Source organism: Camelus bactrianus, chromosome 32, assembly GCF_048773025.1.
Source record: "Camelus bactrianus isolate YW-2024 breed Bactrian camel chromosome 32, ASM4877302v1, whole genome shotgun sequence".
NCBI lineage: Eukaryota > Metazoa > Chordata > Mammalia > Artiodactyla > Camelidae > Camelus > Camelus bactrianus.
In genome coordinates this window covers 16,687,178-16,699,471 of record NC_133570.1, presented here as the reverse complement: position 1 = coordinate 16,699,471, position 12,294 = coordinate 16,687,178, and the positions used below count along the sequence as shown (strand labels likewise).

The window sequence follows — 12,294 nt, the reverse complement described above, 5'->3', positions numbered from 1 at the left end:
ATAAAACTACACTGCAGGACATAATATAGTAGTAACCAGAGCCGGAATTAACCTACCACTGTAACAACCAGAAAACTGGACAAATTTATGAAATAATGTTTTCAGACATAGTAAAGCAATAGTCCCTGAAAGAAGGGAAATCAACGAAGGGATTGAAATCTGGTGCTGAGAGGGGGACCCAGGCAGACCATGATGGTCCCACTAAGGTGAGGCCACCAGGAGCTCAGGGAAGCAGAAAAATCAATGAAATGAGGAGCTGTGTAGCTAATAAGCCAGTGGTGACAACAACACAACATACTAGAAACTACTCAATCCAAAGAAAGACAGGATGAGAAAAAAATCAACAAAGAAATAAAAAACAGGATGTGAGATTTAAATCCAACTATACTATAAGTATTTAACTGTAAATGGCCTAATTAAAAGGCAGAGATTACTAGAGAACAGACATACCATGCAAACCACTAATATCAAGAAAGCTAGAGTGATGAAATCAACATGAGTTGAAGTAGACGTGGGAACCATCAGTCATCACCAGGATAAAGGACTTCTCATCTTGATAAGGCGGTGGACCAGGAAGACATAACAATCATCACGTGTGGACCTATCACGGGAGATGCAACAGTTCCTCTCCAACGCACTAACGACAGAGAAATGGACGTCCACAACAAGACTTGACTAAAAATGTCCATAGCAACTTGACTCATTATTGCCCCAGACTGGAAGCACCCCTGATGTCCATAAATCGTGTCAAGTCCAAACAACGGATTACTATTTGGCCATCAAGGAAACAAAACCCCCACACAAGCCGCACGACAGATGAACCGCGAGGAGGACACGGTTCTGAGGCAAGTGAGCTGGACACAAAGGGGTGCAACGGATCGGATTCTACTGATAGGAAGTCGTAGAAACATCCAGGGTAATCTGTCTGATTGAAAGCAGGGCAGCGGTAGCCTGGGGCTGGGATGAGCTGTTTACAAAGGAGGCAAGAGCATCCTTTTTAAAGTGAGGGATCGTATGGGAAGTTTATTTTTAGTTTTTTTAAGGAGCCTCCATACTGTTCTCCACGGTGGCCACACTAATGCACATTCCCACTCCTGGGCGTATATCCGGAGGAAAATATAATTTGAAAAGACGCATGCACTCCGATGTTCACAGCAGCACTATTTACAATAGCCAAGACATGTGAACAACCCAAATGTCCACTGACAGCTGACTGGATAAAGAAAGTGTGTGTGTGTGTGTGTGTGTGTGTGTGTGTGTGTGTGTGTGTGAGTGCGCGCGCGTGCGCGCGCACGCGCGTTGGCATACTACTCAGCCATTAAAAAGGATAAAATAAAGTGATGGAAAGGGTCCATGTATGGACTGTGGTTGTTGGTACACCTGGGTGTACACTTTGGTCAAAACTCAAACTCTGTACTTAAAAATGGGTACATTTTATTGTGTGCATTTCCTGCCTCAATAGACTTATTTTCAAAAAGTAAGAACAACAGCATACAGCATATTTATCAGTCAACAAAGAAAACTGCAGTAATAACTGGATTCTGAACTGAATACCTCAGAAACGGAGGTACGTGGTATCAGGAGGAAGAAATCAGGCATGTTTGGAACATCATAAGCTAAAAAGTAACAAAGGAAGAAAAGGGCCCAAATAAATGCTCCCAGGAAGCTGTCCTATTTCAAGTTCTTTTCCCTCACCAATTCTGAACCTACTTGTTGGCTGGAGAGTAGAAACCACAAAACAAAATTAATTTCAATCTTCTTAAATAGTTAAAAAGTATATGGTAAGCAAACAGATTACTTTCAGCAAACTTTGAAGACAAGCAATGATTTTTTTTTTTTAAGATCGAAGCAGTGAAAATTCCAATTAAGAAAAAAAATGTATTTGGGGCACAAACGCACTTTACAAGGTGAGAATATTTGCTTCTTTAAGAAGTGGTCCTAGTTTCTCTGGCCGCGTTCCAATGTTACATTCTCTGTAAAGGACCAGAAAAACTTCCTGCCCCAGCTTTGCTGGGATTTCTATTTAATTTTTATTTTATTTTATTTTATTTTAATGGAAGTATAGTTGATGTACAATGTTGTGTTAGTTTCTGGTGTACAGCATAGTGATTCAGTTTTGCGCACACATATATATATTCTTTTTCTTTATAGTTTATTACAAGATACTGAATGTAGTTCCCTGTACTATAGAGTAGGTCCTTGTTGTTCATCTATTTTTTATATAGTAGTTTGTATCTGCTGACCCCAAACTCCTATTTTATGGGATTTCTCTTCTAACCCAAATTATAAGAATCTTCTCTGTTCCTCAGCGAGCAGAAAGAGATCAGAGTCAGAACAGAGCTTGGAATTCTCTAACAATATATACATACTAAGACCCCAGATTTGTTCATATTGCTAGAGCACGTCATTTTTCTCCCCCTGAAATATGTGGACCTGGCAGGGAAGAGAGCTACAACGCCGAGTCAGCTGCGGATGTCGGCTGATTGGCCAGACTTACCTCGTGACTAAGGGAGCAGTTTCTCCACACTTCCCTTGGGTTCGAAAGTCTTGCCTCAGAAACATCCCAGTGGCCCCTTCCAGGAATCTCGGGGACTCCCGGGCAGTAGTAAACCCGCTGCCCAGCTGTTCGATCCCGGCACGCCACAAGCCTCTGGGTTGCACACCCATCCTTCGGCAGGGTGGGCTGGCTGGCTGCCGGGGAATGGCCTCTGTGGCCTGATGCTGCCTTCATCTTTCCACTGCGACATTTCCAGGGGCCACTTAAAACACCGTCGATTCTGAATGTCTCATTCGGCGAAGCACACAAAGTAGACCTGCTACAGAAAGATCTTTGTGCACTGCCCCCAAATTCTGGATTTTAGTATCACGATACGTGAAACAGGAATTGTATAGTTGTTATATTATTAAAAAAAAAAAAAAGCCAACTCCACATGCACGCCAATTTCCACACTATTCCTGGTGACAGACAGAAAACAGCAGCTGTGAAGAAACAGTCCCATTCAGGCTCTGCTTTTTGGGGGGGGAGGGGTGTTGCATGAATTCAGTCACATGACTTAACCTGGCGTAGAAACACTCGTGCCGTGTTTAGTACCCAGGGAGCCATCACTGCCTTAAACCAATAGTCATTCTGAAGAGCGCAGGGAAAATTAAGTAGCAACCACTTCAAAGATCAGAGACAGAGTTGCCAGCCTGCAGGTCAGGGGTCCAGCGGTCACGTGCCAGCGTTCCTATAGTTCTGGTGATCAGCAGATGTTAAAGGATTGTGCTATTCCAGGAAAATCTCAGATCTGAGTTTTTCTGGGAAGCGATAATCACGGCTGGTCTTAGAACCTGAATGATGGGCTTGAAAAAACGGAGACCCAGCCCTAATAAACTGGCTTCAAACAAACAAACAAGATGACTGAATGTCTCACAGAACGGGTTGAAGCCTTTTTACCCTCTTTGAAGGAAAGCGGCCTCAGACGGCTCAGGTGGCCCCAGTTTGCAGAGCCGCACATGGCAGGGGAGGATGACATCTCCGGGCTCGGGGAGACTCCAGTACCAGGAGTTGATACCCCGGCTCCTAGGGGCCAACACAGACTAGGAGGCAGCGGAAGAGACTGCCTGCCAGTGGGGTGAACAGCCTTCCCCACCAATGCAGGGTCCTTCCTCTCGGGGCAGCGTTTCTAGTGGGAAACAGGTTGAAAACTGAGCAGAGTCTGGGCCTGTCACTTCTCTGGATTCCCTCACCACCAGCTGCCTGTGGCTACGGGGCCTCTTCCATTGAAAATCCAATTAGCTGTGCTTAGTCAAGTGTTTATCTCTGGTATTGGAAAGTCTAAATGGATCTTTAACTCTTTCCCTTGCTAAAAGTCTCCACAAAAGGCACAGATAATTGATGCAGAACTGAATGGGGCCCCAGGGTTTTCTTCTCTGTTGGGGCTCACTGCTGGGAGGAAGTTTTGCAGATAAGACAGGGTTAGAACCCAGACCTGTCAATCAGGGAGGGCATTTGTCTGGGGAAGGCCCCGTGCAGGGACAGAAACCAACACTTCCAGACAACGGTGGAAACAAAAGAGAAAAACAAAGATGGAAGCTGGTCGCCAGATTAAAATTTCCCTCTCTACAGGGTCTCAATTTGCTATAATGTAACTCTGGTCTTTGAGCCACAAATTGTACAGTTGTAAATACTCGCGGATTTTAGCCACCTACTATGTTTTGAAGCAAGAAGCACTTCAAACAATAATTTTATAATTATGAAATAGATTGGAAAGTTCGTTCTTTGAAATTGACCAGAAGAGTAATCCTAAAATGTCTTCTTCTGTGTTGCTTGCGTGTTGGGTTTTTTCTTTCTTTCTTTCCTTTTTAACTATTTTTGTGATCTTTTATAACTAACAAATTTTAAAAAATAGGTCCCTATGACATATCTATGTCCATCTTTTTTCTGCTAAAGACTGCTCAGAAAGTTTTTTTAAAAGGACCTTAAAAGGTTGCAATTGCTGTTTTTCCAATGTATTCTTTTTATAAGAAAATGTACACTTTTGTTTTCAAAGCCCATGGTAAGGCATATTTCTTATGCCTTATTCCCAAATGCCAAATATAATTTAAGCATTCTTTCTACCTAAATGTTCTTTGAAATCAAGCCAAATATGCTTGAGACCAACATTAATATCTGTTTAAGAAATCAAAGTGAAAAGTAAAAACTGAAAAGGCACCAGACTGGAAAGAAGTAAATTTGTTTTTATTCAGAGACAGGATCCTGCATGTAGAAAATCCTAAGGAATTCACACACACACACAAATCTACTAGAACTAATAAATTAGTTCAGCAAGATTGCAGGATATGAGGTCACTATACAAAAACCCATTCTATTCCCATGTACTAGCAGTGAACTACCAAAAATGAAATTAAAGAAACAATTCCATTCAGAATAGCATCAAAAACATTAGAACACTTGCGAATAAATTTAACAAGACATGTAAGACTGAAAACTACAAAGCACTGCTAAGAGAAATTAAAGATGACCTACACAAATGTAGAGACATTTCATTTTCACAGATTGAAGACTTATAATGGTTAAAATGGCAGTTCTCTGCAAATTGACCTATTGGTTCGACACAACCCCTATCAAAATCTGAGCAGAATTTTTTTTTTGCAGAAATTAAAAAACTAACACTAAAATTCATATGGAATTGCAAAGGATCCAGAAGAGGCAAAAAAACATTTTGAAAAGAAAAGGATAATAGGATTTTTATTTCCTGATTTCAAAACTTAGTATAAAGCTACAGTAATCGAGACAGTATGATACTGGCATAAGGACAGACATATACATCAGTGGAACAAAACTGAGAGTCCAAAAAACAGGTCCTTACATTTATGGTCAATTAATTCTGAACAAAGGAGCCAAGACAATTCAATGGGGAAAGAAGACTTTTTTTACCCCCCAAACAAAAAAAAAAACAACCTTTTTGCACAACTGGTTATCCACGTGCAAAAAAAAAAAGATGAATTTAGGCCCTCAATTCACAGCATGCATGACAATTAAAAAAAAAATCATACATGACAATTTAAAAAAAATCAACTAAAGACCTAAATGTAAGAGCTAAAATGATAAAACTTTCTAGAAGAAAAATAGAAGAAAAAAAAAAACTGTGGAATTCAGTTTGGCAAAAAGTTCTTAGATATGACACCAAAGTATAATTCATTTTAAAAATTTTATAAATTGGACTTCATCAAAATTAAACCCTTCTCCACTTCAAAGTTCACCATCAAGAAAATGAAGAAAGAAGCCACTGACTGGGAGAAAATATTTGTAAATTATACATATGATAAATAATATAAAGACCATCAGTTTTTTAAGTGGACAGAAGATTTAAGTAGACATTTTTCCAAGGAAGCCATAAAGAACGGTTCATCACCACAAACATGTTAATATCATGACCTGCTGGGGAAACTCAAATCAAGACCACATTCAAGCACCACCATTCGTGCCCACCAGGATGGTGAGAATCAAAGAGCTAACAGCAAGTGTGGATGAGGCTACGGCACACCTAGAACTCTCATAAAATGATGGTGAGAATGTAAAATATAGTACCATTTAGAAAAAAATTAGTGATTTCTTAAAAAAGTTAAACATGAATCTAACCATACAGCCCAGCAGTTCCACTCCTGGTTACAGACCCAAGAGAAATGAAGACATACAGCCATGCGTGTAGTGAACATTCACAATTACATCATTTTTGTAATAGAAAAAAGGCAGGAATAATTCAAATGTCCATCAAATGGCGAAGGGATAAACAAAATGGGGTCTATCCACAGAATGGAACATCATTCAGCAACAAAAGGGAATGAAGGACTAGTATGCACAGCGGGGATGAACCTCCAAAACTTTGGGCGAAATGAAAGAAGCCAGATGCAAAAGGCTACGGTCTAGGAACGGCAAGATTCCATTCATATGAAATGTTCAGAACAGCAAGCTAACTATAGAGACAGAAGGCAGATAAGAGGCTGCCTGGGGCTGGGATGGGAATAGGAAGTGACTACAAACAGGCACGAGGGGTCACTGAGACACGGAAATGCTTTAATATTGGAGTGTGGTAATGGCTGCACAACTCTGTAGGTTTACTAATACTCATCAAATTATACACTTACAGTGGGTGAATTTTACGGCATATCTTACCATGTCTCAAAAAAGCTGTTTTTAAGAGTCAAAATTACCAAATTTTGTTTTGACCAGAAACCCCATTTTAGACACCAACATCATCCCACACGAATTCAAACAGATCAATATTCAAACTCTGGACTAAGCTCTGAAGTCAGTGTGAGAAAACAAAAGGTCTTCCGTGACAATAATGATGTGATGTAATATTACATTAACCATGATGTTCTTCGTACTTGAGAGTAACATTTGCATACTTTATGAATTAAGCATCTATTTTGGAGTCTCCTTATAACCAGAAACATCCTTCCCTAACAGGAGAGGGTATGCAGACAGAGAAGCTGAGTAGATTGTCGACAGACAGATGGAATTTACCACGTGCTATGCACCCCACTTTTGTATGATGAAATTATCATTTCAGTCTATCACAGAAGAAAATGGTAGCAAAATCATCTTAAACATAACTGATTTTCCTGTCTGTTTGGTAACCAGTATCCCTTTGAAACCAACCTTTCAACAAGCCAAATCAGGGACATCATGTCAATACCTAAGTGAGTGTTTTACTGACGGCAAATTAGGAATCAACTTAATTGATGTCCTAGAAGATGTAGAATTTCTATAGAATTTCTATGTAAGGATGAGGAGGATAAACGCAGCTGTCACTTAACCTTTTTTATTCTGAAAACTGGAAATTAGAAACAAAGAACTAAATATTTATCCTGCTCTCTTAACTTTCTACTGCTGTGTAACAAAAATCCACCAACTCAGTGCCTTAAAAACAGCACTAATAAATACCTCCCAGTTCTGGAGGTCAGGCATCTTGGTAGGCTCTGCTGGGTTTTCGGTTCAGGGGGCTCGCAAAGCCAAAATCAAGGTGTTGGCAAGCTGGGTTCTTATCTCGCGGCACCAGGGAGGAAGCTGCTTCCAAACTCATTGAGGTTGTGGGCAGAATGCAGTTCTGATGGCTGCAGGACTGAGGTCCCTGTGTCCCTGCTGTCTGTCATGGAAGGGTCACCCTCAGCTCCCAGAGAGCATTCACAGTCCTTCTCAGGGGCCCCCTCCGTCTGCTAAGCTGGCAAGGGTATGTCCAATCTTCCCTGTGCTTCTGTCTCTCCGACTTCCTCTTCCGCTGCCGGCCCGAGGAAATTCTCCGCTTTCAAAGGGCTAGGGTGAGTAGAGGCCAGCCCACCCAGAACACCACCTCGGTTACATCTGCAGCATCTCTTGCAGCCGGGTCACCCCTGGGAGTAACACCTGGAGGCAAACGTCCTGGGCGTTGGGCTTAGAAATCTGCCAACCACACCTGACTGTCTTTAAAGGCAAATAAACAGCCCTAGCTGATGTGTTAAAAGCGGTGGGAGGAATGGCGCCATGAGAAAACTCACCATTTTGTAACTTCCTAATAAAGTAATTGATTTAGGCAAAGATCGTCAGTGAAAATGAAACAGATGGCAGATGACAGCTGAACGAGGAGCCGGCCGGCCGACCGCACCTGAGCCCACTTTAGGGAACTGCAGAGCAACCCCTTCCTCTCCCGTGCCTCCCGCTACGAAGTCCGAACCTAACGCTGATCAAGCTGTCGGCGCAGCAAGCTCCCCGTTTACAGGAAATTTAGGAAGCAGAGGCGCAATTTAAGTGACATCATCAAGAAGCAAAAAGAAAAATCCAGAATGTGGAGCACTCTACAATACAACCAGTTTCTTCAGTGCATCAGTTTCCTGGGGGGTGGGGGCGAGGGGTGGGGAATGGGGCGAGGGGTGGGGAATGCGGTGAGGTGCCTGTTCTAGATTAAAGGTTTGTTACTACCAATTTCAATACAGATCCTGATTGCAGAAAACCAAGAGTTAAAGGACATTTTAACTTAATCAGAAAAATCTGAGTATAGACTCAGATTTAAAGAATCATCATTAAATATTAAGCTAAGACTCACCACTCATTGGTTAGGATAACCAACCCCTAGCTAACACCAGCCGGAAAACGGGAATGCCGCAGAGCAAAAAGAGGGACCAGACAGACAAGCCCCAGACACGTTAAATATAGAGAGCTCTGTCCCAACATAATGACAGATCTGTGCCGGCGCGTTTACCTTGTCCCCACCCCCAGCCCGTCACTGTTCTCTCCTGTGACCTTCCTAGTTTAACCTTGGCACCCCACCCCACCCCCCCGACCGGCTCACCGGCTCCAAGCTTAGGAGTCAGGAGGAAGGAAAGGAGTTATTTACCTATCTCAACCAAGTTTCGTTTTTTTAACGGCTTAATTGAGATCAAAGTCACAGACCATCAGTGCCCAGTGAAGCTGCTCTCAGGGAAGGATCTGTGAGGCTGGAGTTAATGCCATTAGAGGCAGAGATCAAAGGCTCCTGGGTTGGCTTCAGGTGAGGGTTTAATCACAACAATGATGGAAAAGAGGCGTTTGGGGCTTGCGTGTTGGGGTGGGGGGCGGGCGGCAGACAGGCAAGGGGTTGACAGAAGGGAGAGCAAGGAGCAGAAACCACAAAGAGAGAGAGTCCTCAATGCATTTCAGACACTGGAAGCAAGGCAGGCTGGTCACAACCCCCCGGACGTCTTAATAACCACTTAAGAGAACCACCTGCTCAAATGACACGGTAAAAGATACCTTCCTCTCACAGTGGCGTTATTCATAAGAGCCAAAAAGTGGAAACAATCAGCAGATGAACAGATAAACAAAGCATGGCATATCCACACAGTGGAGTATTATCAAGTACAAAAAGGAACATGGTCCTGATACACACACTACAACGTGGACAGACCCCGAAAACAGTGGGCTGTGCGAAGCCAGACGCAAACGGCCACGTATTATATGAGTCCGTTGATGTGGAGTGTCCAACGCAGGCAACTCCAAGGAGGAAGAAATTAGATCCGTGCTATTTGGGGGCTGGGGGGCAGGGGGAGAGTGGCGAGGGTCTGCGGGCGGGTATGGAGTTGCTTTCTGGGCTGTTGAAACGTTCTACTGTGGGATGGTGGGGATGGTCGCACAACTCTGTGGAAACCCACTGAACTGTATACAGGAAATGGGTGAATGTTATGCTATATAAAATATACCTCGACATAGCTGTAAAACATTCTTGAAAGTTTAAGTAGGGTGGGGTATTGCTCAGTGGCAGAGCCTGTGCTCAGCATGCACAAGGTCCTGGGTTCCACCCCCAGTACCCCCAGTAAATAAACAAACTAACTAACTAACTGACCTAATTACCTGCCCCTCCAAAAAGAAAAAAAAAAGTTTTTGTTTAAGTAACAAAGAATTCCTTTTTTCCCTTTCCTCCCAAAGACACAGAGTTTCTCAATCTTGTTATCACGACAGTTTTGTTTTCTGGGTTTTTTCTTTTTTTTTTTAGGATAAAAACAGCAGCACAGGGGAGCATTTACATAGATGGCAGTTAACCAAACACCATGAAAGCAACGAGAAGCAATAAAGGATGAGATGGAAACCAAATCTGCTCCCCCACCAAATCATGATGATCAGGATGAAATGTCTCCACCTGGAGAGGGGCCATCAGCCCCACGCGCCGTCCGCAGAGAGGGCCTGATTCTCCACAGCACCCACCCACCTTCTGACCTCTGTATTTTGTGGGTTATCACAGAAGCCATATCTACAGAAGACTGCCTTCATAGATGGCTAATTTCTGACAAAAAGTCATTCACAAAAATCTAGGGACTTTCCGCACCGATTTCTGCTTTACTTGAACAAAAGAAGTCACCATAACTCTCTCTAAAAATTAAAAAAAAAAAAATCTATCTGGCTTTTATTGGGTGACCCTCTACAGTATATTTTACAGTCATGGTTTCCTTTCCAAGAGTCTTTGAAGAACTATCAGAAAAGGAGAATGTCAGATCAGAACAAGTCACTTCACCGACCTGAGTCTACACCTCCTTACCTGTAAATGGAAGGGGGACCTGGAATTATCTCGGAGAATATTCAGTCTCGAGTGGGTCAGTCAGTCTGTGTCTATGAATCACGGACCGAGAAATAAATGCAGACGTAGAGTTCTGGGAAACTTTGGTAGGACCTTAACTCCTTGCAGTTTTAATTTCCTATAGGATTAAATTAATTTACAAACTGAGACATAGTTCCTCTATAAACTTCGTGTGAATAGTTATGGGAGGCAAACAAGACGCAAAGAGAGAAAAAGAGCTTCCTAGTTTTATATCAGCTACGCTGTTTCCATGTAAAAACCCCAGCGTTATCTGCTTATGACATCACTAAGGGCAAATTCACATTGTAGCCAGCTAGCAGATCGAAAGATGGGTCCTATCTTTGAGAATAAAGTGCTGTTTAGGAAATTGCTAATGGCATGAAATGATTTGGGGGAATGGGAGGAAAAATGCAGACGACAGTTCTCATCTAACCCGGCCAACAGTCACCTCTAAACAAACTGCAGCCTTTCAGAAGGCAGGTGAGAAAATACTACTTCATCCCTTTGTGGGCCTTGAAATTCCCACTAAGGCAATTCCCGTCCTGTCCCAGTTTCTCTGGGGCGCTAACCGTTGGTAACCACGGAACACTCCTGCACAACCACACATCTGCACAGGCCAAGACTAGCACCAGCCAGAGAGCATCGGCCAGTGAGCGATGGGTCCTTGAGCTCTGTGTACATGACAGGGAGTCCTGGGGACCTGCTAAGTAGAGATTCCAAATGGAACCAAGAGAGTGAGAGTGACTGATGTGGAACTGACAACCATGAGTGCCGTAAGAAACCCATAATCCCATGAAAGCTCATCAGCCCCCCACTTTGGAAGGAGACAGCCAACCACGAGAGTGGGGTGGTGCTTGTGAAGACACACGCCAACGCCCTGTGATCACGGAAAGTTCGAGAACAGTCAGAGAAGCTGCGGACCTCAGATTCAGGTCTGAACAGAGAGGGTTTCTTTCTGGTAACCAATGCCCAGTCCTTTGATTTGGGGAGCCCCCCCACCTCCCAAACTGCCTTAAAACCTAGAGTCAAATGAGTCTGTTTCCCAATAGCTTACTGACAAGAGATATTACCGGGAATGTAAGTAACCAATCAGCATCTTACGAATTACACGCAATCTCCTTCATTCCCAGCTGGAGCTATAAAGCCTGTAAAAGCACGAGGGGCTGCATTTATACACTTCTGCAGGGACACCCGATACCACTACTGGAATTACAGTTTGCCAAACAAACAAGCAGACTTACCAATTTTCTGATTAAAAATCTTATCAAAGGTGATTTCATGTCTCTCCTCCAGATACTTCTGCATCACACTCCGGATACTAGAAGAGAAGAGTAACACGGGTTTAACAATGACAGCCTGCGTCACACGCAACCACCCCTAGAACAGCAAGTACGCAGATGTCTTTGTGCAAGGAAACTTGCTTGACGAGAGACCCCTGGTACTGACCTCCGTGACTGCATGACCAGCTGACTAAATTTCAAGCTGGAAACGTCACAGCTGCAGCTAGGACCCTCTCCTGTGACGTGGGGCCAAACTTACACATACAAAAAATAACTTGAGGACTTTGGGAAAGCTCTCACTCAACACCACCACTTTCCAAAAATATTAAAAGTGTGTACACACACGTGACAAACTCTGCTAATCGATTAATGAGTTTCCTTCTAAAGCAAAAGCAAATGTTCCCCAGATGTATGATTAATATTAAAAAAAACACATTTCTATA

General features: G+C 42.9%; 1 protein-coding gene across 2 annotated transcripts in view; it reads right to left on the bottom strand.

Annotated features, from left to right (window-relative positions):
* GRK3 (G protein-coupled receptor kinase 3) overlaps positions 1 to 12,294 on the bottom strand; it is a 117,063-nt gene that overhangs the window by 80,907 nt on the left and 23,862 nt on the right. For both annotated transcript variants that reach the window (XM_074356767.1, XM_074356768.1), the window contains exon 2: positions 11,813 to 11,889. In XM_074356767.1, coding sequence (XP_074212868.1) covers positions 11,813 to 11,889 — 77 coding nt within the window. The remainder of the gene's footprint in view (positions 1 to 11,812; positions 11,890 to 12,294) is intronic.